This window comes from Drosophila sechellia, chromosome 2L (assembly GCF_004382195.2).
Source record: "Drosophila sechellia strain sech25 chromosome 2L, ASM438219v1, whole genome shotgun sequence".
NCBI classification, from domain to species: domain Eukaryota; kingdom Metazoa; phylum Arthropoda; class Insecta; order Diptera; family Drosophilidae; genus Drosophila; species Drosophila sechellia.
This window is the reverse complement of record NC_045949.1, coordinates 22,816,435-22,844,238: the sequence shown is the minus strand read 5'-3', so window position 1 is coordinate 22,844,238 and position 27,804 is coordinate 22,816,435. Positions and strand designations below refer to the sequence as shown.

Below are 27,804 nucleotides of genomic sequence, written 5' to 3'. Positions count from 1 at the left end.
CTTAAAAGTAAGCAATGTTAAATAATTAATTAAGAAAAAATCGTAATTATTACCTTTAGAAGTCCGGCGACCTGGCAACGTAGTGTGTTGACCTCGGTAAGGGAGGAATCTCGAGTATAACTGACCAGCATGCGTTTGTGTCCAATTTTCTTGCGGTGCAAATTGGAGACGACCTGCTTTGCGAACTGACGAAAAAATATGATCAGTCGAAAATAATGTAAGTGCTTACAAAAGGGACTTACGAAACAATTAAAACTAACTCATTAAACATTATAAATTTGACCTCTAATAATTGATAGATGGGAAACGGAATTGACCGAGCTTTTTAAAGAAATGTAAACCAAAAATTAAACGATTGCGAAACAACATAGGCATATTTAATAATTTGTCTATTTCTTTCTTTTAAATGAAACTCTTATTTACAATTATTTTAAGTGTACCTTTGGTGTGATCCTAACACAAGAGAAATCTGATAGAAAAGCTGACTGTTTTAAATTTAAAGAAAAATTACGTATATCCCACAAAAGAGAACTAATACTTCAGAAAATAAAGTTTTTATTAAACGTATCCGTAAAAATATAGAAACTCCAAATTATAAGAAGTAAAAAGATTTAAAGTTTATGGACTGTCTGGATAGCGTTTTAGTTACTTGATTTTAGGTACATAATTATCGAAATAAAAGTTTTCCTGAATAGTTTTCTGTTTTCCAGAACAGAAAAAAGTCAAGGTCTTGATTATTTGGCCGTAGGACTTCAAAAATATTTAATTTGAATTAGGATTGTCTCTTACATAAAGATCTGGAACAGTGACTTTGGCATAGGAGCTTCCCTCGAAGACTAGGGACACAACAGGCGTAATGGGCTTAAGCTGATTAAGTAGAAAGCTGCGTATATGTGATTCGTCCAGCGAGTAGTCCAAGTTGGTGATCTGCAAAGTAACAGCATCGCTCATCTCCGTAATCTTAGCAAAAGTATGACCTTCCTTATCTCCATCGTCTTCGCCGGATGACCTTTGGATGGTCACCGCGGTTGTTGTAGACCTGGTGCAAGGCAACAATTCATTAGGAGGAATCATGTTCATTTTGATGTTGTGAGAGGTGATGCCGGCTTTTGAGCAAGTGGTGCTTTCCACGATTGGTGCTACCGATGCCAATGTTGTCTGTTGCTGCGCACAGTGGCTTGCGGTCTGATAATACGGAACAATCGTTTGATAAGACGCTGCACCTTGTTGGTCTTGGATGTGCGCATGGTTGATCAGGGGAGTACTGGCTATAGGGAAACCAGTTGTTGAAGCAGAGTAGGAACGATTGTTATAGTACGGAATATATCGGTTGCGGCTGTTGAAAGTGGAGTTTGCCGTGGTACGAACATATTGGTGCAGATTAAGGTGGCTGGAAAACGATAAGGGTTCAGAAGCATTTTGCACTTGACCATCGCCTACATATAGGCTGTGGACCTGTGACCCAGTTTTATTAAGGCGTAGTCTTTCTGCGTTTCCTGCTTCCGAAAAGTTGTTAAAGTTCGAGTATAGTGCGGTGGTCGGCGATAGTGTCGATAGCTGTTGATAAGGCATGGGATCCGAATGTTCCATTACATAAAATATGTTTTCGACTTTTCCGTTTCTATCAAACGGCCAGCATCTAGTAGGTAAAAGCAAAAGAAGTAAATAAATATAACTACAGTTTAACATTTAGCTATATAAAAATCATCATATGAAATATATATTTTTAATGCTTTAATTAACAAGATAGAACTAAAAAGCGTTCTAACATTCAAAGATGACTAGAATGAAGGTTGAAACACTAAAATATCAAATATAAAATACCTTTTTGCTGAGAATATGTGTGCCAGTTCACAGCAAAACTTGTCTAAATTGTTGGATAATCCTATGATTTATGTCTTCTGAATTCCGTCTTCTGAATTCCCAGAATACAATCTGCCTATCTCTAATAAACCGTCGTCACGGCCTAAAAAAATATGTACACACTCAAGAAATGTAAGGTCCTGAGCAGCGATCCAAAGAACTAGCGAAGAAGCTACGCAAATCAAAGAAACGGCTGTTACGCTTACTTCTTAACAGGCGATTTCAACGTAGAAAAGAAATCAACAAAGAGTAACCCAGATCTACAGAGTGCCGAAAGAAAGAGAGCTACCAAAGCCAAACCTCACCACCGCCGGCTTCAATGGGAGAAGCTCTGCTGGCGCAGCAAAAGCACCACCAATATCCAAACCAACTACCAATATTGTGAATTCTGTGCCAACTGCAGTAGCACAAAATACAGTTGCAGCAAAACCCGTCAGCTTTGATAAGCAACAAACGATCCTGGCCATAAAGACCGGTATGGATCGCCCACTAAATACTGTTGGTAATAAGGCAAATATTAACCTTATCAACAGAAGAAACGAGCAAGCTAAGAGCTCCAATGACAACCATGTTGTTCTTATTAAAGAAAACTTCTACGAAACCAAAGTTCAAACGAAGTCCGAAGAACACTTTCGAACTGTGTTACAATACCTGGAGGAAAAAAAACAGAAGTTATACACCTATTAACTAAAAAGCAACAGGACTGCAAGTTGTACTAAAAGGAATCGAACCTGAAATAGTGGTGGTGTGCATAAGTCAGATTAAGATCTGAAATCCATAAAAGAAAAAGAAGTGTTGCGTGAGCTGTGTATAAAATGATAAAATAGCAATTACCCGCTGCCGGGGGGAACTACGCCCATCCCGGGGCGCAACAAATATTGCATAATTCAATAAAAGGTGTAAAATTTCTAAAATAAAAATGTAAACCTATGTTGCGCCAAGACCTAATTTAAATTAATAAAACAACGACCCGCTACCGGAGGACGCCACGTCGTCCATGCCGAGCGCAAAAGTTGTACGATACCTATAACATAATTAAAACACGATCAACCCACTGCGGCGGTACGGCTTGTGGGAAAATTTTTTTTTCTCCTTGCCAATTCGCGAGTGCAAAAGATTGTGTATAATAAACCAATAATTAACCATTGCAGCAGTTTACCTGCGGCAGTACGAGTAATATGAGCGCCCAGAGTGATAAGGTGGTGTGTGGCAGCTTGTTGGATACGTTAAGTGGTGTGGAATGCACCCAAAAAAAACCGCCCAACAAGTTGTGTGGCGGCCGTACCTTAGTAGGCAACCAGCCAAAAGGGATACTACGGAACCACCGTGCCCAGTGCCGAAATAAATTAGAGGTCATCAATAAAAAACTGTAACAGCACGCACGCAAGGAAAAAATATTGCAAAATGCAATAGCGCACAAAAATTTTATAAACACATGCACAACACCACAATTCAAAGGAAAACAAGTATAGTACAATTTCCCCAATTTCCCGAAACGAAATGAATAAAATACAAATTCTCTACAATACACTAATTCACCACACTAATTCATGCTGTAGGGGTACAACCTAAACGACGAAAACTAATAAAGAGCATACAAGGGTGAGTGAAATATTTCATTAAACTTTATTGCCATATTTGCTAAATTTAGAGAAATAAAGAAAAGGCAAAGAAGAACAGATATTCTTTTTTATCGGGTTAAAACCGTTGTCTCACATTTCCGTAAAGTAATAACGAATTCTGTTACCTTGAAAACTTCCTGCATCTTTCCAACGCAAACTAAAAATCAAAATGGAAGAGACCCTGCGTGCTCTTAGCGAGTCCCTCAATGCCCTGACCAACGTGGTGACAGGCATTAAGGAAGATATTAAGAAAAATAATGATAGGTTGGCTATTTTAGAACAGGAGCGCGGGAACGCTGACCCTACGGTCGACCAACCGCAACCCCTGGTGCGCGCACGCACCGAGTATGAGCTGAGAGAGATATCGGTCCTCCCTGACTGCGTCAAAGAACTGCAGGCGTTCGAAGGACGGCAGGAGGCTTACCTGTCTTGGATAAACAGGGCACAGTCAATACTGACCGACTATGACTTGATTAAAACCAGACCCCTGTATAGGGCAATTGTCTTGCATATTAGACAGAAAATAAGGGGACACGCCGACATGGCCTTGGCGGCCTATGGCGTCCAAGACGACGATTGGGACGACATAAAACGAGTCTTGGCGCTGCATTACGCAGACAAACGAGATTTACGTACGCTTGAGCATGAGCTCGGCGCTATGTCCCAAGGTTCTAGACCACTAGATAGGTTCTATATGGACGTTAATGGCCATCTCTCGTTGATCTTAAATAACTTGAAGGCCAGAAACCACCCTCGTGAAGTAGTCAACGCTTTGATAGAAACCTATAGAGACAAGGCTTTGGATGTTTTTATCCGAGGAGTGGGGGGAGATTGTTCCAAACACTTACTTGTCCGCAGCCCGAAGAATCTACCAGAGGCTTACTCTTTTTGTATGGGATTGCAGAATGTAATGTCAAGAGATTTCACAGCTCAGAACTATCAACCGTCAGGTGCCCCAAGATTCGCAGGCCCATATCAACATCAGGCCAGGCCACCGTTCCGAACCCCTTTTTCTCCTGGTTCAGGCAGATTTTCGCAAAACTCCTACAGAACTCAGGGTCCTAGACAGGCCATAAAAATGGAATCCAATCGGTCGGGTCAATCTTACCAATCAGGATACAGTGGTCGCCAGGAAGAAGGCTCCGGTATTAAGAGAATGTCCGAAACAACTCATTCCGAAAGGCACAAAGATTGTACCACATGGAATTGGCACCACCCCCGCTAGCCCCGGCGGCTAGTGGAGATAACCAAGGACGTTCACACGAGGGTTACTATGATGACGAGTCTCAAGTTGTCGAGAGAAGCAACAATTATCCTCCGCAGAAAAACGTGGAAGGAGCTACAGATGCTCCACATAACCTTGAGACTGAGGGAGGGGCAAATTTTATGACCAACGCCTCTCCAGTGTACCGTACTTAGAGTATGCTACGGAGAGGGGAGAAAGGCTGAAGTTTTTGATCGACACGGGGGCGAACAAAAACTTTATTAGCCGAAGACTTGCAGCCGGGTGTACCACAGTCCGTAAACCCTTCTCCGTACTGTCCGCTGCGGGTAACATCATGATAACGCAGCGCCTAGTGGCGGACGTGTCTGGCGCAGAGGAAATTTGTGAAATAATTGAAAAAGAACACCGTAGAGCACATAGGGGCCCTACGGAGATTCGTCTCCAACTTTTAGAAAAATATTATTTCCCGCGGATGTCCAGTACGATCCGTCTGCAAACTTCCTCATGTCAGTGTTGCAAACTCTACAAGTACGAGAGACACCCTAACAAACCAAACCTACAACCTACGCCAATTCCTAACTACCCATGTGAAATACTTCACATCGACATTTTTGCGCTCGAAAAAAGGTTATACCTAAGTTGTATTGACAAATTTAGCAAGTTGGCCAAACTTTTCCATCTGCAGTCAAAAGCATCTGTGCATTTGCGAGAAACTTTGGTGGAGGCCCTACATTACTTCACCGCCCCTAAGGTCTTGGTTTCGGATAACGAGCGAGGGTTGTTATGCCCCACAGTGCTCAACTATCTTCGGTCTCTAGATATCGATCTGTATTATGCTCCAACCCAGAAGAGCGAAGTAAATGGTCAAGTCGAGAGATTCCACTCTACGTTCCTAGAAATTTATCGTTGCCTTAAAGATGAGCTCCCTACCTTCAAACCCGTTGAGCTGGTACACATAGCAGTGGACCGCTACAACACTTCCGTTCACTCGGTAACGAATCGAAAACCAGCAGACGTTTTTTTCGACCGCTCGTCAAGGGTAAACTATCAGGGTCTGACAGATTTCCGGCGGCAGACTTTAGAAGACAACAAGGTAACAGTTAAAACCAGATCAGGAAAAATTTTCCACAAATCTGATCTAAGAAATTGAGACGTGGTTTTCACATTTAAAAAAGAAACGCGAAAAAGAATAACGAAAGTAATAAAAGTAAGTTGTGGCAGCTAATGAAATATTCCACCCATGCATACCCTATATAAAAAAAAAACATTAATAAAAAAAAAAAAAAAAAAAAAAAAATGAGTTAAGAAATACAAAAAGAAATACAAAAAAAATTATAAAAAATAATATAAAAAAATACAGATTATAGGAAATAAGAAATAGGAAATATAAAAAAATAAAAATATAAGTACACAAAATGTACCGTACCCCCACACACTACGTAGTCTTAGAACAACTTAGACGACCAGATATTTACGAATTGTCTTTTTGTAAGCTCGATTTCTGCATGCGGCGCAAATCCCGCTCACTGGACTGGCTGGGGTCGGCTTGGAAATGGGTAGCTGGATCTCCAGATGCTGCTGATTGGAACGCCGTCTTGGCCGCGCCAGCGACGGCTTCGAGGAACTGCAAAAACTGGAGGAGGCTAGCTGTATCCCTCGGCTACTGAAGGGCGGCCAGGCCAAATGCTCATATCAAAGAAGTAACCAACGAGTGGTTAAGCAAGTCGACGATGGAATGCTCCTCCTGACCAACTTCAACGGAACTCTAAGAACGGCTGCAAAGAACTACGACCAGATCGGCTCCTTTATTATCCAATTGGACAATGAGACGATAATGGTCAACGGTCAAAACTATTCCAGTTACTCGGTCAGTCATCTAATGGCGATGCCGGCCGTGTTGAGCCACATAACGGCCAGCAACTTTCAACTTTCTCTGGAATACGTCCACGACGTGAGCATGAAGAATTTGGAAAAGATGTCCAACATGGCGAGTGCGCTACTAGCCTCTCTTCTCACCGAGGCGGCACTCGCAATCTGCATATTCCTAGGCTTTTATTTCCTATGGAAGAAGCTGATGCCCACCAAAGGCATGCCCGATGTCCGCGAGATTGCCGCAAACTTAGAAGCATTGGGCCAAACCGAGCTGAACAAGGCTCACTAATCTGCGGGACGCAGATCTTGAGGGGGGAGGAGTTATGAACCCTCTTCTTGCGCTCTTCGTCAGGTCTCACCAGCGCTCGGCTCTCGTGTTTTCGGGCCCCGTCAGCAGGCGACTCGGGGCCTGTCTAGTAACATGTTTGTGTAAGTTACGAACCCTCTTCTTGCGCCCTTCGTCAGGTCTCACCAGCGCTCGGCTCTCGTGTTTTCGGGCCCCGTCAGCAGGCGACTCGGGGCCTGTCTAGTAACATGTTCGTGTAAGTTACGAACCCTCTTCTTGCGCTCTTCGTCAGGACTCACCAGCGCTCGGCTCTCGTGTTTTCGGGCCCCGTCAGCAGGCGACTCGGGGCCTGTCTAGTAACATGTTTGTGTATGTGTGCATTCGGAACAAGTGCCGTTGTTCGCACTCAGGGTGAGGGGTCAACGGGGGAAGCGTATATAAAAGCAGCGGGGCGGGAGAAGAGGAAGTCAGTCTCGAACGGACACATAACGGAACCGCTAGCAGATCGCGAACTGAATCTTAAAATAAAGCTAATCGTAAACTCGAACCCTCTTAACTATCTTGACTATTATTTGGAGAACCACAGCATGTTGGTTGTCATATCAAGGTGAGGTATGCGGCAGCGAGTGCCGAGAACCCTGATGCAAGTGCAACTTGCGTTAACTTATATATATCCAGCATATAGGTTATAGTATAAGATTTGATACACTTATTGTTAGTCTGAATTTTGAGAAAATTCAATTAATAAAGGCAAAGTAAAAAAATTAAGAAAAAGACAATTTTAACTTTGAATAGCTTGTTGAAATTTGTAGAGTAAGTGTGTTTGTCCATCTTGTAGACTGATTAATTTCCTAATTAGAATATAAGCTTAATCTTTTCGCGAAAATTAAATTTTTAGTTATCAAGAGGAGGCTAATACAATAGCAATAATAGCAATAATCTAAATACAACCAGGCGTAGACTGACTACCACTCAGATGAACACGATTCATCCACATTTTGCAAATCCACATTTTGCAAGGACAGTAACGCCTCTGCGCCTTATAGATTTGTCAGGCAACGAACCATAGTACTCCGTAAAATCTAAAAATGCTATCCGTTACAAATATGAACTCAGGCTTGCGCCATCAAAAGATTTTTTATGTCGCTTAAGGTCGACCAACCAAAACAAGGGGGATTCGGAGGGACAAATGTTGCTAATACTGCTCGCCGGGCATTCAATTACTTTCAAGTCTTCTTCGATATAACATCCCAATAATTTTTAACATGAGGAAAATAGGTCTGTCATGTAAGGGGTTTACCTGGATAACTACGAACAACTGTTCCATAAGCCGGAGAACTAATTATTGGCAATACTAACTGACTTGCAATGATAGCGACCATTTACAAGTTTCTGGTTTAATCAAAACAGATTTTTGAAAACACAGATTTCCAGTCGGATGTTTTGGCAAAGAGGCTACAGAATTCAAAAATAAGATTTACAAATCCGACGGAAAGCAAAGTCCAATTTCCAACTTTACCCTATATTATCATCTCTAAACACTTTTTTCGTGAGAAGTCATTGAATTGTTGTCGTACGAATTAGAACGTGCAGACGAATGTTTGGATAATCCTTATAAAACCACATATTTTGTAACATTGAAGAATATACTAAAGAATATATTAAGTAAAAAAATTCGTTTGAGAGGAGGGTTGCGCTCGCAACAGTGTTCGGTAACCGGAGGATGGTCACGGTACCGCATCGTCCAGGACATACGTTCATTAAGATCCTTCAGGTGACTGGAATACGGCCACCGGGAATTAAATTGTCATACTAACCTATCTATGGAAGAGTAGGAAACAGCACCAATGCTCAGCATCGCAATCGCTCCACCTAGCGACCGGAGCAATTAGGGGAAATGCTTGGAAAGCTTGTTGACCATGCAAGGAGGCGACCTCGATACCTGAATGGGGCATTCGGAGTTCTAACACAAGAGGACGAGCTGTGATCATACAAAGCTAAGCGAGTCGAGTTTAAGTACGGCATAGCTGCAGCCAAAACGAGTGCATTCAAGGATGCGCTTGCATTCTTGCAAGCGTATAAGACGGTGCCCGGAAGTTTCATATGACAGCGTGGAGCCCACTACGTCTGTATTGTACCGAAAATTCATGACGCATTTTTATGGCCCGCGATCTGGTATGCTTACCGATTGAGCTTGGGTGCTATTGTTTCAAACCTGCCCTTTCCCACCGAAATGGTCGATAAACGAAACAAGGAGCAGTCAGCTCTGCTGGCGGAAGTTGCTTATGAAGATAGCATCAGAAGACAACGAAAGATGGAGTCAGCAGGTCTACCTTCACGATGTGTCCTCTTGGGATTCACCGTACCATCCCAGTCCAGGATTTTCTCGTCTCTCCACAGTTTAGGATTTTTTCTAGTCCTGCCAGATTAAACTTTTGAATTTCAGAATTTCGTTATTTTCCCTACTTTGTGATTGATGAACTAATTTATTAGAGTTGAATTTCCATGTAAACGACTTCATATATGACATTCGTTTATTGTCGAACTGTAATTTCTACCAACGCACTATGGTCCAGAATTCGTTTTTTTTGGCATAAAGTATAAATTTTTATGGCAATATATCGTAATTTAGCAATTATTTTCTAATAGAAAATTGATCATATAAATAAAAACCAAAAATAAAATTGACCGAAAGCTTCACTAAATCTTTTTATGAGCTTTAAAAGGTCCAGTGTTAAACAGCTGATTGAGAGAATGCAATTCCAGCCAAATTATTTGCTTACTTTTGCACGTAGTACAATCGTTAATACGCATCCAAAAATTATAGTAAAATATGGAAAATAAATGCAAAGGTGTGATGTTTTTAATTTATGTAGGTAATATATGTATTGTTGTACTGTTTTTATGTTGTGTGACATCCAATTTATGTGTATTTTAACAGAAAATTCTAACGTGCCCCCTGTGTTTCGTGGAGTATAACTAATTTTCTGACAATTTCTGACAAAAGTTAAAACGTCAGTTTGTACCTTTAACTATTGTCTTTCACGGTAAAGTAATATCTTTTGCCCATTTTTGCTCGTTTTCTTAAAAATTTGATTTTTTATAGGCAAGTTCGAGTTCAGACATAGCGACCTCCTGGACATTTGGAGGCGTAACAATAGGCAAATAAGTTATGTTTCAGGAATCGAAAAAGACAGAAGAGATTTACAAAAAAATAGTAAATTTTGAATTATTTATTAAAAAAAAACTGCCCGAGTGTAACAGACAACTAGACCGATTTATTTCCAAACATACCAAGTGGATGGCGTCTAAGATAACAATTCTTGTTAGTGATTTTGAAAACTCCAAGACACCCCAGCAAATGGGACGCCGAAACTTATCTTACCAAAATGCAGGAGAAAGATTAAGAAGGAAACTGAAAATGCGAGCGATGCCTGGAATAAACTTTACAAAAGGGACCGACTATCACATGCAAGGAAAAATAGTCGGATCAATAGGATGAGTGATATTTTCCACAGAGCGATTGATTCCTCGGACCCACTATTATCAACAATTTCTTTAAATGAATGAGAGAGAGAAAATAGGAAAAACCACTTCCGAAGGCAGTATAAGTCTTTTGGAAATACAGTCTAATTTTAAACCGGATCCATGAGACAAAATATTGGATTCACATTCTGATTCTGATTCGAGTTCAGATTCGGAAATTTATAATGTAGAACTAAAAGAAGAAGAGGCGATTATTTTTAAAACAACAATATACACACCTTTAAAAAAAAAAAACAATGAAATTTCGTTGACTCCTGAGTCATACCAGTAGTTAATATGGGAGGCAAGAGAGGGCGTGGTCGCACAGACTCCAAATTTTGTTCGCAAACTATTTGTGATTTAACAACAAAATGTACAAAGTTTCAAGTCTGTAGCTCAATTTTTAGACTTTATGCCAAAAAAATCGAATTCTGGACCACAGTGCAACGAGAGAATCTTCAAAGTCTTATGATATCCAAAAGCAGAATGTACGTATAAACTAGTGCATTATTATTTATATGAAATTATTTGCTATTATTACACCAGGGTGTATTTTCTGTTTGGTTGATAAATTTATAGTTCGAAGAATTTCTTCACAAGGTGTGGGAAAGTCATTATGGCCATTGCACAGGAGCATTTCTGGAAATAACGTTGTTACCGAACACATCGACGAATATGTCGGTGGTTTGACGGACTGTGTGGCACCGTCTTGCTGAAACCAAATGTCTTCTAGACCATTCTCTTTTGTTTGGAAACAAAAGTTCGTCAAGCATGGCTCGGTAGGGGTTGCCGTTGACGGTAACATTCATTCCTTCGGCGTCTTTGAAATACGGACCTATGATACCGCCAGTCCATAAACCGCACCAAAATGTGCATTTCGCTAAGTGGTATGCTAGTGGATTAGTGTCCGGCGAAGTAAACGGTGCACTTTCACAAACGACATCTGATTTTCGAAATAAAATTCAAATAAATTTTTATATTTCTCAGTGTTTTTCAACAGCTTGCTTTTCTATAGAAAAAAATCTAGTATCCCTAAATATTTTAAATACACCAGTTGCTGAAATTGAAAAATATTCGGTACTTAAATTTTAATATATACATGGTCTCTGGTCTCTAAAAGTAACCCCGCCTTTTTTTCTTTTATGGTTCATCCATTTAAAAAATAATTCTGGGATAGGAAACTCTCGCGGAATTGCTAATTGCTCTTCCGAAATTATTTAAAAAATTTATCGCTAGTCAATTGCAACACAAAATCGGTCGCTTATTTTGCAACGTTTTACCACGTCCGGATATACTACTATTAAGGGTATATATAGTTACAAATAAACAGCTACAACAATTTGCCTTGAATCTATTAAATAAACTGTTTCGTATACAAACTTAGTCCAACGCTGAAATCAGAGTTTTTTCCAAATAAAAAGACGGTCAAAGTATCGAGACCGATTTTTGTTCTTTATTGTATGATGCGCAGCATAAGATTGGAAAGTGAATGTAAGTGAAATGGAGGAGAAGCCTTTGTGCTTAAGAAATATGTTAGTGTATTTTGGGAGAGCATTGCTCCTTCGATTCTTAAGTTGAGGAGAAGCCTCAGGAGAGCAATCAAAACTGCTTAGGTTAGGCTTTGGGATTTGTTTACATGAATGGCTAAGTGCCGTTGCCAAAGAATTTGTTTATCGTTGCCAAAGAATTCGTTTATCAAAACGCATACTAAGCAGATGGCATACAGTACGGGAACCAATTAAGTGCTTTATTGTTCATTGAATTAATGAAATTTGCCGGTTTGGGTGGCGCAAATACGTCACTATGTACATATGTATGTCCCACTGTATTATACTTGACATAATGGGCGACGCGAGCATCGCAAGAAGTTTGGGTGAAAAGAGAAACATAAAGGTAAAGACGAAAATTGTATTGAGTGTGTTGAGTATTATGGTTTCTTTTTTGCAAGCCTTCGTCTGCATTGTATTTTTTCTACCTGCTGCACCATTTTCCTCATTTATCTTAAATGTATTTATTTTTTGCATTCATAAAAAACTTTTCTTTTTAAATTATTTATTGCTTCATTGTAAATTATTTATTTTAACATATATTATATAATTATAATAATATTAATTAATTAATTATATTCATTTATTAGTTAATTATATTAATTAATAATATTAATTATTATTATTAAATATTTATTATTATGATTAGACAAAGACAAATTCACTGAACTTGTAAGAGACAACCAATAACACCACGGGTCCTTAAAAATCTCAAGTGAATCTTGTGTGTTTTGTCCAACTCTATGGATTTATAAAGTATATATATTCTTGATCAGGATCAATAGCCGAGTCGATCCCACTCTGTCCGTCTGTTTTTCCGTCCGAATGCACATTTAGATCACAAGAACTATAAAAGCTAGGAGGTTGAGATTCAGCATACAGATTCTAGAGCCATATACGAAGTACATGTTTGTTGACCCATGCTGCCACGACCACAAACCGCCGAGAAGTGCCACGAAAACACTTTAAAAATTGTTTTCGATATTTTTTCATATTTTTTTGCCACGCCCACGCTTTTGAAAAATGCTTTGATATTTTTTCGTATTTTTATAAGTGTGGGCGTGGCCGTTTTTAGCGGTTTGTGGGCGTTAGAGTGGCCGTGGCAACATGGGTCAACAAACTTGCGCTGCGTTTTTCACAGGCGAACTGACGGACAGACGGGCATGGCTAGATCGACTCGGCTTTTGATCCTGATCAAGAATATACAGTCGGAAACGCTTCCTTCTGCCTGTTACACACTTTTCAACGAAGTTTTTTTCGTATTTTTTTTTCATTTTACTCTACGAGTAACGGCTATAATACAACTCTTCAATTTTTTACATGTGTGGCCGTGATCGGTTGGGGCAGTTTTGTGGTTAGATTGTGCACGGCAACATCAGTTAAGAAAAATAGAGAAAAATATGTTTTGTTTTAACAAACATAAAAAAATCGAATATTTTATTCCAAAGTACGGTTTATTGAAGAAATTGTAACGAACTGATTTTGTTGATGTGCTTGTTGTGTGCTCGTCCCACCAAATTTAAATTTGATATTAAACTTCATCACCCGTTTACCAGAAATAACACTTTGCAGTTCTTGTTACGTTAATCTTTATCTCTTGTACACATTAAGTGAATTCTCCGTTGTGGGTGATAGTTGTTTCCCCCGCTACCACGCGTGATCGTTTGCGAGAAGATGACCTGTTGGGCTCACTCCTCTGGTTATGATCACAGCTGGGTGATTTGCAAAAAATAACTGTACATTCGAAGATTTTAGAAATTTTTTTGGCAATCAGACGTGTTTTCGCTTGGTCATTGAATTAGACGCTGCTATAATTTCTTCGTATTGCGTGGACAAGTGTCAACTTTCGTATTAAAAAAAATATAAACAAATAAAGTGTAATCCAGTAACAATTGAAGAAAAAATGGGAAAAGCTGCTGTTATGGAACGTCTCTTCACTCGCAAGAACTGTCCAATCGGAACATTGTCAAACAAATAAATCGCAGCTCCAGAACTGTTGACAGATATTTGAAAGATCCAAAGGTATATGGAAATAACTTCAAAGGCGAAAAAAGACCCTATCAAAACAAACAATCAGTGCGCCAAATTGTTGGAATTGCTTCGAATTCGACTAACTCTTCCGCTAAGATCAACGAATTGGCCGGAGTAAAGGAGCCTTTTAACTATTCAGCGTACTATCAGAAATGCAGAACACCTGAAGCTTCTAAAAATAAAAAAAGGCCCATTTGAGTGCAATAGGCAAGAAAATGCGGCTTCTATTCGCCAAAGAATACATTACGTGGACTGTCCAATTTGACACTCGACTAAATGATGTCTTTACTAATGAAAAACGTTTTAATTTAGATGGCCCTGATGGATTTTAATATTATTATCACGATATGCGGAAATCGAAAATAATATATATTATTATATTATATAGTATAATATATATATTTAAGTCGCCACGTTAGCGGAGAAGAGGAATAATGATGTGGGGTGCTTTACGATAAAATTGACTTAATTTTTATCGATCAAAAGATGAATGGCGATCGCTTGAAAACATTGTTGGGGTCCGTATTTCCGAAATTAAAAGATCTCTTTGGACCAATTCCTTGGATTTTTCAACAAGACAAAACTTCTATTCATAATTCTCAAGTAGTAAAGTCTTTTATTTCAAGTCAAAACGTTAATATCATGACCTCGCCACCATATGCTCCAGATCTTAACGTTATTGAACATGTTTGGGGCGTGCTATCACGGAAGGTATGCGACGGAAGAAAGCAATACGAAGATAAGGAAACATTAGCAGAGCTAATTTCCATCAGTAGAGCTAGATTCCTTGTACCAGTCTATGCAGGACCGGATTTACGAAGTTATTACTAACAAGGGAGGCAGTACTCATTGCTAACTCATAATTTAACTTAAAATCCAACTACTTATAAAAAAATTAAAAAATCAAAGTAGTAGTTTTAAGAAAATGTTTGAAAAACAGAATTTTGTTAAATTTTTATAATCAATTGTATAATATATTTAAAGTATTATTAAATAAGATATTATTTTGCATGTTAACTTATTTTCTGTCGTCATTCATTAAATACATAAATAGCAAAGTTGTATGCAACTAAGCGTGCGTCTAACCTAAGACCAGCAGGGTAAACCCGTATAATCATTTCATTGAAAATATTTATAAGTTTAGTAAGGATGTATTCTATTGACTCTGCTACTATTACTCTCTCTACACAATATTGTGTTTCTTCCATTTAGCCTTACGTTGTGTTTATTCCATTATGTTACAGTTGTTCTTATATAGTATAGTATAGTTATATAATTGTTTTTTTTTTCCTGGCCACCAAATTAATTTTGTTAGGGGTTTGATCCGATCTAATGTGAAGGGAAGGTTTTTTTGTATACGAGCGAGACCCACGTTCACACCTCCCGCCCAACCAACTAAGGGGCGCTGTAGTCTATCGTAACGCTCGATTCGCGAGAAATACACGCGATAGAGAATAGAGTACATAAACGAGCAAATATTTGTAATTATTAGTAAGATCTAGACCACGAACACTCCTGGCCTTATTGACAAGTTTAAGATCCAGAAGAAGACAAAGGCTCCAACCAATGTTATTCTGTCAAAACCGCACCTACTTAGAGTGTAATTCGCAAGAATTGGGTTGACAAGACAAAGGGTCATAACTTTATACTTATTATTAATAGCTACAAAAGGTTAGTAGCTGTTGATCTGCGTTTCATAAAACCATGCTAACATGGTGAAATAATTTATCTACAAAGGTGCTCCAAATGAGGAGTGATAACATTTTCAAAAAGTTTTGGGATCGCCGACAACTTAGAGATTCCTTTGTAATTGCTTGCATGCAATTTTTTACCTTTTTAATGGATAGGGAACACAAAGGACTCCTTCCATATATCGAGTAACTGTGAAGATACCAGAGCTAAGGTAAACAGTTTTTGTAGAGGCTTACGCACAAAAAATTAGCAATGAGCTTTCGTTTAGAGTGCGACAAAATATTAGATTCGACTTTGATACCGCGTAAGAGTATGGCTGTTTGGAATGAGGTAAGGTCCAGCTTGGGCCGGTATTGCGGACTCAATATTCATTTGTGGTGGTAAACTAATCGGTTGAGAAACCAGTGCAGACAAATCGGAATCTCTAGCGATCCCAAGCTGGACTCCCTCCACAACAGATTGATCGGATTGCTCCGAATCTTTTTAGCTGCCGATATTAGAAACATTTGAGGAATTGCTACGATGTACAGCTGATCAGCTGTGGAGTCATATTGATCACTTGTCAAAAGCTGCGTTCCCCTTAGACAGCCCACCACAAGCTGCTTTCTTGCGCTCTGGAACGCGAAGAGGAAATCGGCAGCTCGACAAAAACTATCTCTAGACACGCAGCCAACATTAGTTTCCATATTTTTTCTATTTGGACCACTGCACAGTGGTTCCCATTGTATGGGGAAAGCGGCCACTTGAAACTTAGCACAAAATGTTCTTATTTTTGTAGTAAATTTTATGAAAAAATCAGCTTGATCGGACCACTATATCATATAGCTGTCATACGAACGATTAAAATTAAGTGTTAGTATGGAAAACTTTTTTTTTTCAATTATTTTGCAACGAAAACTTGGAATTCTACATAAGAAATTGGTATATATATATCCAGGGTGAGCTTAGCGAAAATTGTATGCTATATCATATAGGTGCTATAGGAACAATCAGTCGAAAATCGTGATTTTGATTGAAAAATGATTTTGTTGCAAACAATATAGTATGAAAAATTTTCAATCATTTAATAATAACAACCACAAAATAACTTTGTAGGCTATATACATTGATATACTTACATTTTAATTATTCAAATTTCAAAAAAATATATAATACATTTATATGTTCATATGTACACGGTGAAACAATATATAATTTAAAAAGACTGCTCAAGTAAATCTGATTTTAAAAGCTCTAACTTGGGTTTGCTCAATAGAAGTCTGTTCAAAAGGTCCGTATTTGTCAGTACTCTTGATATTTTTCGCAAATATGTCTTATTCTAAACTATTTTATGTCCTTATATTTTGCCTCAGCAGCTTCTTCGGAAAGTTATCCAATGTGCATGTGCATGTAATAAATCCTTGTGCACTAAAGGGGGAGGTGGTACCAAGGATATTTTTCAAACAGAAATTTTGCGGTGTCTAGAGCATAGTCTCTGAATTTTGACGGACTTATGTTGTAGCCCGATGACATGGCTGCTCCTGGGCCGCTGTCGGCACTTGAATTAAACTTTTTCTTAATTTTAAAATGTTAATAAACAACGCACAAAAAAAATTATTAAGTTAAGTGGAAATGGACATAACGAAAACTCCAACGAAAGATAGCAAACATAAACAAAGAACATCTGCAACTATATACTAAACACAACACTACATATAATTTTTGTTTTAAAAATATACTAAATACCATTATTTATTATACGAATGCCTTCCATTGCCGAGTAATGTCGAGTAGCATTTTTCAATGCTATTCTTGATGCGGACAGTTAGAGCAAAACAAAAAAATTAATAAATTTGAATAGCTATACCAATTATGAGAAAGCAATGATACATTTAAAGTCAAAATTTGGACTTTGATTTTTTATTTTTGGTGCACTGTGTAAAAACGCAAAATATATCTTATAAGCAAGCTATTATAGCTGTCGCACGCTTATAACGTTGAATTTTGCGTGGGAGAGCGAGAAAGCATACAAAACCAACTTTAAACAGGCAACGAGACGAGAGAGTACACAAAGCACACAGACAGAAAAGAAATTTAATCAAGAGAGATTCATTCGCATATGTAAAGGATGGCCATATGAACACAACTAACCACCGCACTGAAGACGACAATGCACACCGCACCAAACGAAAGCGAAAGAAGAGAATATATAATCGAAAAATCAAATGGAAGCTCAACGAAAACGAAATTCACCACCAGTATGGAAAAAAGATTAAAGGCATTGGTGAACAAAATTACGTTTACCTACTTAAAAGCGGCAATGGCTTTCAAGTTTTCCTGAAAGGTATAGAACCTATAGAACACTCATCTATGTCGACCTAGAACCAGAAACTTGAATCTTAGAAGCCTCACAAGAGAAGTTCACCCGATCAAATACAAATGCTCTCCATTCCATAAGAACCAGCAATGTCTAATCTAATGCGGGACAATTGTACGTGCCCCAAACTCACAGATTTCCTAACCCAGTTTTCAGGCTTTTGGCCGCGCATTAACCAGCTCACAATAGACCCTCAAGTCAATTTTAGTGAAGTGAAGGCAAATCATTTTGAATCAAAAACAGGTGGGGAGGTTCCTAAAAAGGGCGGAGTGGCACGCCGCTACGAAGACATTGAACACATCAGACTTTGGGAAAAAGTTTTCATCAAATTAATAGAAATTTACAAGAGTAATAAAAATATGAAAAAAGATAATTTTTTTTTGGCAAATCGATAGAAATTTACGAGACTAATGTAATCATGTAAAAATATCAAAACATTTTTCGAAAGTGTTTTTCAATATTGGTCAATAAAATTGCGATGTGTCTATGTCTCTAGAATTTGTTATTGTCTGTCTCTGTCTCTATGTCTGTTAATCTGAACTCTAGCCTTTATAAGTTCTGAGATCATACGGACGAACACACAGACGGACAGGGTCAGATCGAGTTGGCTATTGATCCTGATCAAAAATGATCTTAGAATATACAAATACTTTATATTGCTGAAAACGCTTCCTTCTACCTGTTGCATACTCTTCTAAGAATATGGAATGCCTTTTTACTCCACGAGTAATGGGTATAAAATGTCGCCAGGCTGTGACTTAAATCCATAAATGCTAATTAAGCTCCCATACAGGGCAAATAATGTAATTTGAAAACTCTTTAAAGGATCATACAACGTAGCTACTTCTCAAAGAAGTGGAAACAATCGATAAACATAATGACACCGAAGCCATGCCAAAATCAGGCTCAAGGATCAGGGTTCCATATAACCCACAAGAATCCAAGAGAAAGGTCCAACAGGACCGTCAAAAACAATGATCGCGCAATTGACAGGGAATACGAATGTGGCGGGGACTATTGGACACTCGCCGGCATTCATCACGCAGCCAAGGCTACCGAAAGCGTTGTTTGACGAGCAGACGACCGGGACACCGACACCGATAAACTTGGTGACAAGAATAAATAATTTTTTCGGCGGCGACGAAGAGAGTACGTGTGCTCTTGGTGGTTTCAATTTTCGAAAACTTATAACTTCAGCTGACAGCGGCGCCAGCTTGTGAATCGCCCTACGGAACACTGCACAGTCGCTTCTTTTAGGGTCGACGGCTCTGACCATGCGTTCCGACCTGCGTGCGTCGGGATGACTCGAGTTGTCCGGCGACGAGGACATATGCCCAGGCCAATCGCCGCCAGAAGGTTTGCCTGACTGACGGGACAAGACCCATCGACGCATTTTTTCATAATTGTATTAGTCTGGTAAATTTCTATCGATTTGCAAAAAAAATATTTTCCACGCCCCAAAACCAAATCTGACACGCCCACATTTTTTAACCATTTTTCGATATTTTTTCATAATAATATTAGTCTTGTAAAGCTTACAGTTGATCTATCAATTATTATTATCAATCAAAATAACTCACCGTTACCGTGATTAGCTCGTACGCGAAAGAATATCGTCTTGAAGGCCACTACACCATCCGCCTCTTCATCTTCTTTATAGATAGCTTGCTCGACCTATCTTAACTGTCGACAGTAGGATCTATGTCTTGTAACAAGTCCTGAAAGTGTGTTTCTGTCCAGGTTAGCACCTCTTACTCAACCTGAAGATCCATATCATCTTACTTTCGAGGTGACGACAATCGAAATAGGAACCGTATTAAAAGTAAAATCACAGAAGTCAACCAAGCGAATTCACTGTTTTCGCGAGGCAAATTTTCGGAGGCTAAACAATTTTATTGCTGGCCTTAATTGGTCCGATATTTACTCCTGCAACATAATGACGGATGCCACTAATATGTTTAATACCGCAATTAAATCATTTTTTGACTCTTGTGTTCCGATGTACTATCCGTCAATCTCTAAACCTCCTTGGTTTAATAAAGAGTTGACACACCTAAGAAATGTCAAGTCCAGACTTTATACAAAATTTAAAAATACCGGTTCTCAGTCCATCCTTTCTAAATATGTAAGCGCTCGGTTAAACTTTTACCTTAATGCTCAGTGTTACAGGAATTATTTAAACCGTTGTAAGTTCCAGTTCGCACAGGATCCGAAACAGTTTTATAATTTCGTTAACACTAAGCAAAAACAAGTTTTTACCCTTCCGCGCTATTTTGAAAACACTACCAAGTTTTTTCAAACAACATTTTCTACTGTACCTTATTCCCAACAGCCATACACTTATGCCGTATCTAAGTCGAATCTAATATTCTGCCCCACTATAAACGAAAGCTCACTGCTTAACGATCTTCAGCGTGTTAACCTGGTCTATTCGCCAGGTCCCGATGGAATCCCTGGCTGTGTGCTCAGATTCTGTGCGGAAGCCTTGTGCAAGCCTCTACTGAAAGTGTTTACCTTATCTATGGAATCTTCACAATTCCCTCATATATGGAAGGAGTCCTTTGTGATTCATCTTCATAAAAAAAGGTAGCAAACTGGATGCAAGCAATTACAGAGGAATCTCTAAATTGTCGGCTATCCCAAAACTTTTTGAAAATGTTATCACTCCTCATTTGCAACACCTTTGTAGATCAATCATATCACCGTGTCAACACGGTTTTATGAAACGCAGATCAACAACCACTAACCTCTTGGAGCTAACTTCTTTCGTAATACAGGGTTTAAAAAATAATCTTCAAACAGATGTCATCTACACTGACTTTAGTAAAGCCTTTGATTCTGTTAATCATTACATTCTAGTAAGAAAACTTGATCTATTAGGTTTCCCTGTTGATCTTCTAAATTTGATTTCAAGTTATCTGAATGGCAGGACGCAAAAAGTCCTCTTAAAAAATTCTCTTTCTTGTATTCTCTCCGAGTCACATCCGGTGTCCCACAAGTGAGCCACCTTGGTCCGCTTCTTTTTACCTTATTTATTAACGACCTCCCCTTGGTAATAAAATATTCGCGTGTACGCAGACGATGTAAAATGATGCCTCCAGCACAAGTACATTTCGCGCCATTTGGACTTACAATCCGATCTAGACAGCTTTCAAATATGGCAACGTGATATCGTATTAAACTTAAATAGCTCAAAGCGTAAAGATATGGCCCTTTGTCGTGTCAACCCATTACGCACGATTTAAACTTGAAGTGGGTGCTCTTTGGACAGAATAACACGGGTTGATGATCTTGGTGTTCTTCTGGACCATATTTCGACTATTTTAAATAAGGCCAGGGGTGTGCTTGGTTTTATAAACAGGTGGTCTAAGGAATTGATTATCATCCTTACATGACTAAAACCTTGTTTACTTCGTTAGTCCGTCCGATTCTTGAGTGTAGATCACTTGTTTGGAGTCCACAATACGTAGTCCACTCGGACCGTATGGAATCGGTCCAAAAAACTTTTTACTTTTTGCCTTGCAGCGCCTAAATTGGGATGTATATTACCTCCTTATTCCAGTAGACTACTTTTAATTAATTTACCTTCCCTAGCTAACGATGCTTGGAACAGTCTTTATTTGTAAGCTTATTCGTGGTGAAGTTGAGATCTAACTATTTGTTGCATGACCCTTACAGAGTATGTTCTGACTATAATAGACTTTATCCTTTTATCTGTAATCTTGACTCTCTGCCGCTCTTAAATCATTCAATTTTAACTTTTTTAATACATAATTAGATCCTACTAACACTAATATTTATTAGAGTTATTTTACGTTATATTCATTTCCTCGTTTCTGTTCTTTTTTCTATATCGCGTCTATCTTCTCGCGTATCGAGCCGTACGATACACGACAGCGCCCCTCGGTAGTGGGACCTGTTCGAAAAAAGGCTATACTAGGTTCGTTGAAAAGTATGTAACAGACATAAGGAAGTGTTTCCGACTATAACTCAAAAGAGAGTTTCAATTAAAAAAAATAAATTTTAATTTAGTGTTATGACCATAATCGCAAAAACGGAAGTTATTTTAGTTTTTCACATTTGTCCCTACCTAACTTCGCCTGCCCACCTATGCTGCTGGCGACGTGCTGCTTGCCGATTCTTATGGGAGTTGGGCAGACGCTACTTCTGCACTTTTATGTTGTGCAGGTGCAACATATGTTTCGCAACCGGAAGCACGTACGTTCGTGATTACGTGTTGATCTCATCCCTCGTCTTGATCGTCATTCGGATTAGGGTCAAGATGATAATGATGATCATCAGCTCCAATGATAATTTCTCTTCGACTTGGGTCATGGCCACTTCAGTTTGTAAGATTGCTAGCATGGGCTTGGCGTGAACGGCATCTTTGGCTTCGAATTTTTGACCCTTGGCTTCTACGGTGGAATTTTTATAGGTTACGAGGAACGTACCTTTGAGGTTGGTGGTCGTCCCGTCAATATTTATTGTGCCTGTGAAGCAGTTCAGCAGAATGGTCCCTGGTAGCAGCTCTTCCAACTTTGGGACGTGTTGGTTATTTGTTCTGGTGCAGTTGGCAGGTTTCCCTTTTAGTAAGTTTGGTAGGCAGGGTGAATTGATTATTTCTCTTATATTTCTATGTTTACAGATGGTTATTTCATTGTATTTATTACAGTTTACAGTTTTTTGAGTAAAGTTTTTCCTTACATTTAATTATATTTTCGCTTTCTATTTTATTGCCATATTGTTCGATTCTACCTGGCTTATTCCATATCTCGCTGCAAAGTTCCGATTTTTTTATAGGGATTTTTATGACGTATATTAACATTGTACCATTGCTCGCTATACTTATCTCCGCTATATGCAGTGCTTCTTCGAAATTGACATATGGCATTTGATCTGTTTCTAGTACCTTCTTTACCTGTCTAATTTCCTCATCGCCAAATATATGAGAACTGGTTATTTCGGCTTATTTCATGGTTGAGGTTCAGCATTCCTTCTTTTAGCATTTGGGTCTGAAACATAATAGTGGTGCTCATGTCTCATTGTCCATTTCCCTCATATTTTAGACTGTTGGTAATGCTATTGGTTACCTCAGCAATGTTATTTACCTTTTCTATTATGGCTCTGTTTAAATTGACTTGGTTATTATTGTTTGTCAACACTCCAATAATCTTCTCCTGTATCATATCGAAATCCCTGCTATCTGGAGATCCGGATAACCTTTTGTCTTTTCTTCCGATTCTTAACTCTTAGATTGTCGATTAATGTTTGGGATTTCTTAACTTCCTTCATGATAAACGGTAGTATTGGGTCATATTTTTTTAGTTCGGTTTGTTTTTTGCGTTGATTTTTTCAATAGTGTTCTGGTATTATCCAGGATAAATCACATGAATTAATCGAAAAGTTCCTGTGTGTACTTTTGCTGGCCCAGTCGTCAGCGTTACTATTTCGGAATTGGTGTTGTCAGTTATTTGTACTTTTGCTGTGCTTGCAGCCAGTAAGAACCTGTAAATTAAGTTTCAGTTTCGTATTAGCGCTTTGTAAATAATTCTTCCTTTTTCGTTGTACTTCCTTGTACCTAAATGACAGTTTTGTTCCCAATCTTTTGTTGTTCTTTACAGAAATTTCGTCAAAGTCTTTTGTTTTGCTGTGGAATTCTAAATCTTTCTCCTGTTAATTTTTTATTTTTTCAAAGGTTTCTTGTCATTCTACTTGTTGTAGGTTAGGATCATTTGCTACCTTCCAACCAAAAAATAGATAGACTGGTTAACTGTTAGTAGTAGAGTGAATAGAGTAATTGTATTTAACTATATATCTGCCTATAAGACCTCTTATGGAGTTATGGAGTTTTTTGCTTTTTGACATCTGATGATTTCAGTTAGGGTTGAATGGAAACTTTCGATTTGTCCATTTGCCACGCTGTGGAGTTTTGAACACTTCTATATTATATTTCTCCTGCATATTTCTCCCCTAAGATTTCCTTTTATAACATACGGGTTTAATCGTTATTTTAAGATTTCAACAAGTTTTTTCAAATCGAATAAATACATTATGTCTATGATAGACATGAAAAATTATTTCAAATTTATAATAAGCCTGGATTTCTATTTTCAGTATTATTTGATTCTTAAAGACGTTTAGGGAATTCTGCGATAGCTCTTACTTTTTTTGGATTTGTTTTAATTCCACCGTCTGCTATAAAAAATCCCCGGAATTCTACTTCCTTTTTGAAAAATTCGCACTTGTCCAACTGAACCTTCATATTTGCCTCTTCTAAAGTTCGGAAAATTTTACTAATGTCGCTTGCATGCTGTTCTTCTGTTTTGCTAAATATGATGATGTCGTCTATATAGACGAAGCATCTTACACCGACGTTGTCTCCAAGTATATCTTGTAGTGCCTTTTGAAATATAGAGGGGACGTTTTTGAGCCCAATCTCGTAAACTCATATTTACCCTGATTCACTGAAAAAGCAGTTTTCTCTATGTCGGATTTCCTTAAGGGAATCTGATGGAAACCGATTTTTAAATCTATAACGGAAAAGAACCTGTTTTTTCCTAACTGTGCAAGGACAAAATTAATATCTGGGATCGGGTACCTATCGGGAATGGTGGCCATATTCAACTTCCTATAATCAATCACCATTCTGAATTTTTTGGCCCGATGCATCTACCTTCTTATGTACGATACATATCGGAGAGTTGTAGGGCGATCTTGATGGTCTTATGACTTCGTTTTCGAGTAGCTCCTGTATTTGTTTCCCTACTTTTTTCCTGTGTGCTTCTGAGTAAGGATAGTGTCTTGAATAGATATGTCGGTGTTAGTACTTCTAATCGTTACTATCACTTTTGTTGTAAACGTTTTTGTTTCGTTTGGGTCACTGAACACTTTTGGGAATTCTGAGCAGATCTTTTTCATAATTTGTTTTTGAGTGTTATTGGCGTGTTCTAGTCGCAGATTTTTTACTTCTCGTTATGGTTGTTGATTTAATTTAATTTTTAGTTTGTCTTCCTTCATTATGAATCTTTGTCTTGAAAATGTGTCTGTTCCTATTTCTCTTAATGTGCCATTTCCTATCAGCGCCTCAAAGGACTCGAGTGCTGGCAAGAGAAAAAATTTGAGGTTACTGTTTTTCAATCCGAACGGGTTGGCTATTACATGATGAGTAACTAAAACAGAGCCACCAACAGATCTTACATGGAAAGGTTTTTCTTTTTCTTTTTTTTTAATTATTATATGTAATTTTTATTAGAGCCTGTGTATATCAGCATTTTGATCATTCCACGCTCACCGATTCTACAGTTTATGTACGGTAAGGAGGAGGATATTACTCTAAAAAATTAAGATCAACGAAGTCGGATTCGAATGGTTCGTCCTCACTTGTCACATGGAAGTTTCTTTGTCTTTTGTCAGACTGTCCAAATGTCTGCTGTTCCAATGGTATTTTATTTATCGTGTCATTAATAGGTCTGTTCATGTAGTTTATGCGTCTCGTCTGCATGCTTTGATCTATATCCATTGGTTCCGGCCGCTTTTAGGGCTTCAGCCGATGGGCGTGTGAAGGGGGTGCCGCAAAGTGGTTGATTTTCAAAATTAGCGACAAATAAGTATAGACGCGTTGATAAATTTCTGATACCGTCGTATTGCACTGTTTTAGAGACGTCATTTGGTACTCGAGTGTAGTGACATCTCGTTTGTTAGCGTAATGACCCGTCAACCATTTCGAGATAGCCGTCCAGTGTAAGAGGGTTTGATATGATTCTAAAACCGAATCAGCATTTCCCACGATCTTGTTCCTGATGACGTTAAGAATCCCATAGTACCTAGGTGAGCCGGCTGTTGTTGAATAAATTTGCAAGATTCTTTCTACACTTTTTTTCCAAGAACTGAATTCTCCTGCTTGTCCTGAAAATTCCTTAAGGCACATTACTACATCGGAAATTCTGTCCAGTTCGTTCATGTAGTTGCCCTCGATGTTTACTGGTTGGTCCCGTCTTCTAAGTCTTCTTTTTCGAAAATGTCACCCTCTTTGCATAAGCGGTAACGTTTCCAGAATTTCTAGCAGCCATGGCAACAGCAACAACAACGAAACGGCGGAAACAGCGACTCGAAATTCAGTTTAAGCGGGAAGATGAGCTCAAAGAAGAATTAGAGGCAGCTTCCGTTTCTTGGCTATGTAGGCGCACATAAGTATTGCAACAGAACTTTTTTTAATGATCACTGCCCTTAATTTGTCTGAATATTGCAGACAGAAACAGTGGTTCAACAAAGCAGTCAGCAACAATAGCGAATTAATTGATGAGTTAAAGCTTTTAACATCACATCCTTGCCAGATTGTCACTATTTATTGTTTATGCACAAATCACGTCAGGGTCACCAAATATTGAGCTAATACGCTTTTTTATTAGATGCTTTTGAGCAATTAAAAGAAGAGGTTTATTAGGTTTATTAATTTACCCTAGCTAATGGCTAAACGATGCTTTGAACAGTCTTTATTTGTAATCTTATTCGTGGTGATGTTGATAGTCCCGACTTGGTGAGTCGGCTAAGCTACTCTGTTTCAAGCAGATTCACAAGAAAATATATATCCCTAATCTTAAACCTTTGTAGATTTAACTATGTAGGGGTCATCTATGTTTCATTTCATTTCATTATGTTTCGACTATAATAGACTTTATACAATACAGATAATAATCTGTAATCTTGACACTCTGCCGCTCTTAAAGCAATCATTTCTAACTTTTTGTTAATTTAACAGAATTAAACAGAAATTGGCAACATTTTATTTATTATACATAAAATAATTTAGATATCGGTACGGTGGTATATCGGATAGGCAGCAATAAAAGCTATATTTATTAACTTATATCTCGGCAAAATATAGATTATCTTATTGAGATAAACTTCTCATATCAAACAAAAATACGACTGAGCGCGGTAAGAAAAGCTGTGATATCAATGGTTTCTTTTCTTTTCTCTTGAGATCTCCATGTTCATACGGACGGGCAGACGGACAGACGGACATGGCCAGAACGACTCGGCTATTGATCCTGATCAAGAATATATACTTTATATGGTCGGAATTGCTTCCTTCTATTACATCCTTTTCAACGAATAAGTACATCCTTTTACTCTACGAATAACGGGTATAAAGAGCAAACCATGTTCAAGCAGGACGAATTTGTTTTTATCGACTTATAAAGAATATAATTTATGTGCCTGTAACTTTAATGAAAGACCGCATACGAATACAATTACATAAAGTTATAAATATAATTTCTTACCTATAGAAACGTTCCCCCATTTTGTACGAACTTTAAAATTGTTTGAGTTCTTTTCTTCTTTAAACGTTGGTTGGATTTATTTTTGACTTATCTGAAATTTACCAAAAACTGTCAGTAGAACTTATAAATTTTACATTGTATTAATTCAAACAAAAACACCTCTTCAACTATGAAAATTACTAAAGTCCGATTTCGTGACGATTTAAAGAAACAAATCCAAAAACATAACTGCACAAGATTCTTATTCAAGAATTAAAAACCCCCGTAGTCAACTATCGGAGTGTTCTTTTCCGCTAGAATAAACATTGCGATGAGTTAAAACTCCGCCCAAGTGCATATGTCAACTGCGGAAGGAAGGCATGCCTGTTGCCAGTTACGCAACAAATCGGAGCTTAGTAACGGCAGTGCGAAACGCAAAGCTTGGAGAAAGTGAGTTTGGAGAGACAGAGTTCCTAGGAAGTGAGTTTGAAGAAACGGAATCTGTAGAAAGAGTTTTAAGAA

The 27,804-nt window shown here is 38.3% G+C and overlaps 1 protein-coding gene across 4 annotated transcripts in view; it reads right to left on the bottom strand.

Annotated features, from left to right (window-relative positions):
* LOC6621036 (meiosis regulator and mRNA stability factor 1) overlaps positions 1 to 27,394 on the bottom strand; it is a 37,091-nt gene extending 9,697 nt beyond the window's left edge. For 3 of the 4 annotated variants that reach the window (XM_032714594.1, XM_032714597.1, XM_032714606.1), the window contains exons 1-3: positions 27,304 to 27,394; positions 790 to 1,639; positions 54 to 185 (exon numbers count right to left, since the gene is read on the bottom strand). In XM_032714594.1, coding sequence (XP_032570485.1) covers positions 54 to 185; positions 790 to 1,639; positions 27,304 to 27,323 — 1,002 coding nt within the window. In that variant the 5' untranslated portion in view covers positions 27,324 to 27,394. The remainder of the gene's footprint in view (positions 1 to 53; positions 186 to 789; positions 1,640 to 27,303) is intronic. The other variant, XM_032714601.1, reaches the window with a different exon arrangement.
* Between the last annotated feature and the right edge of the window lie 410 nt (positions 27,395 to 27,804).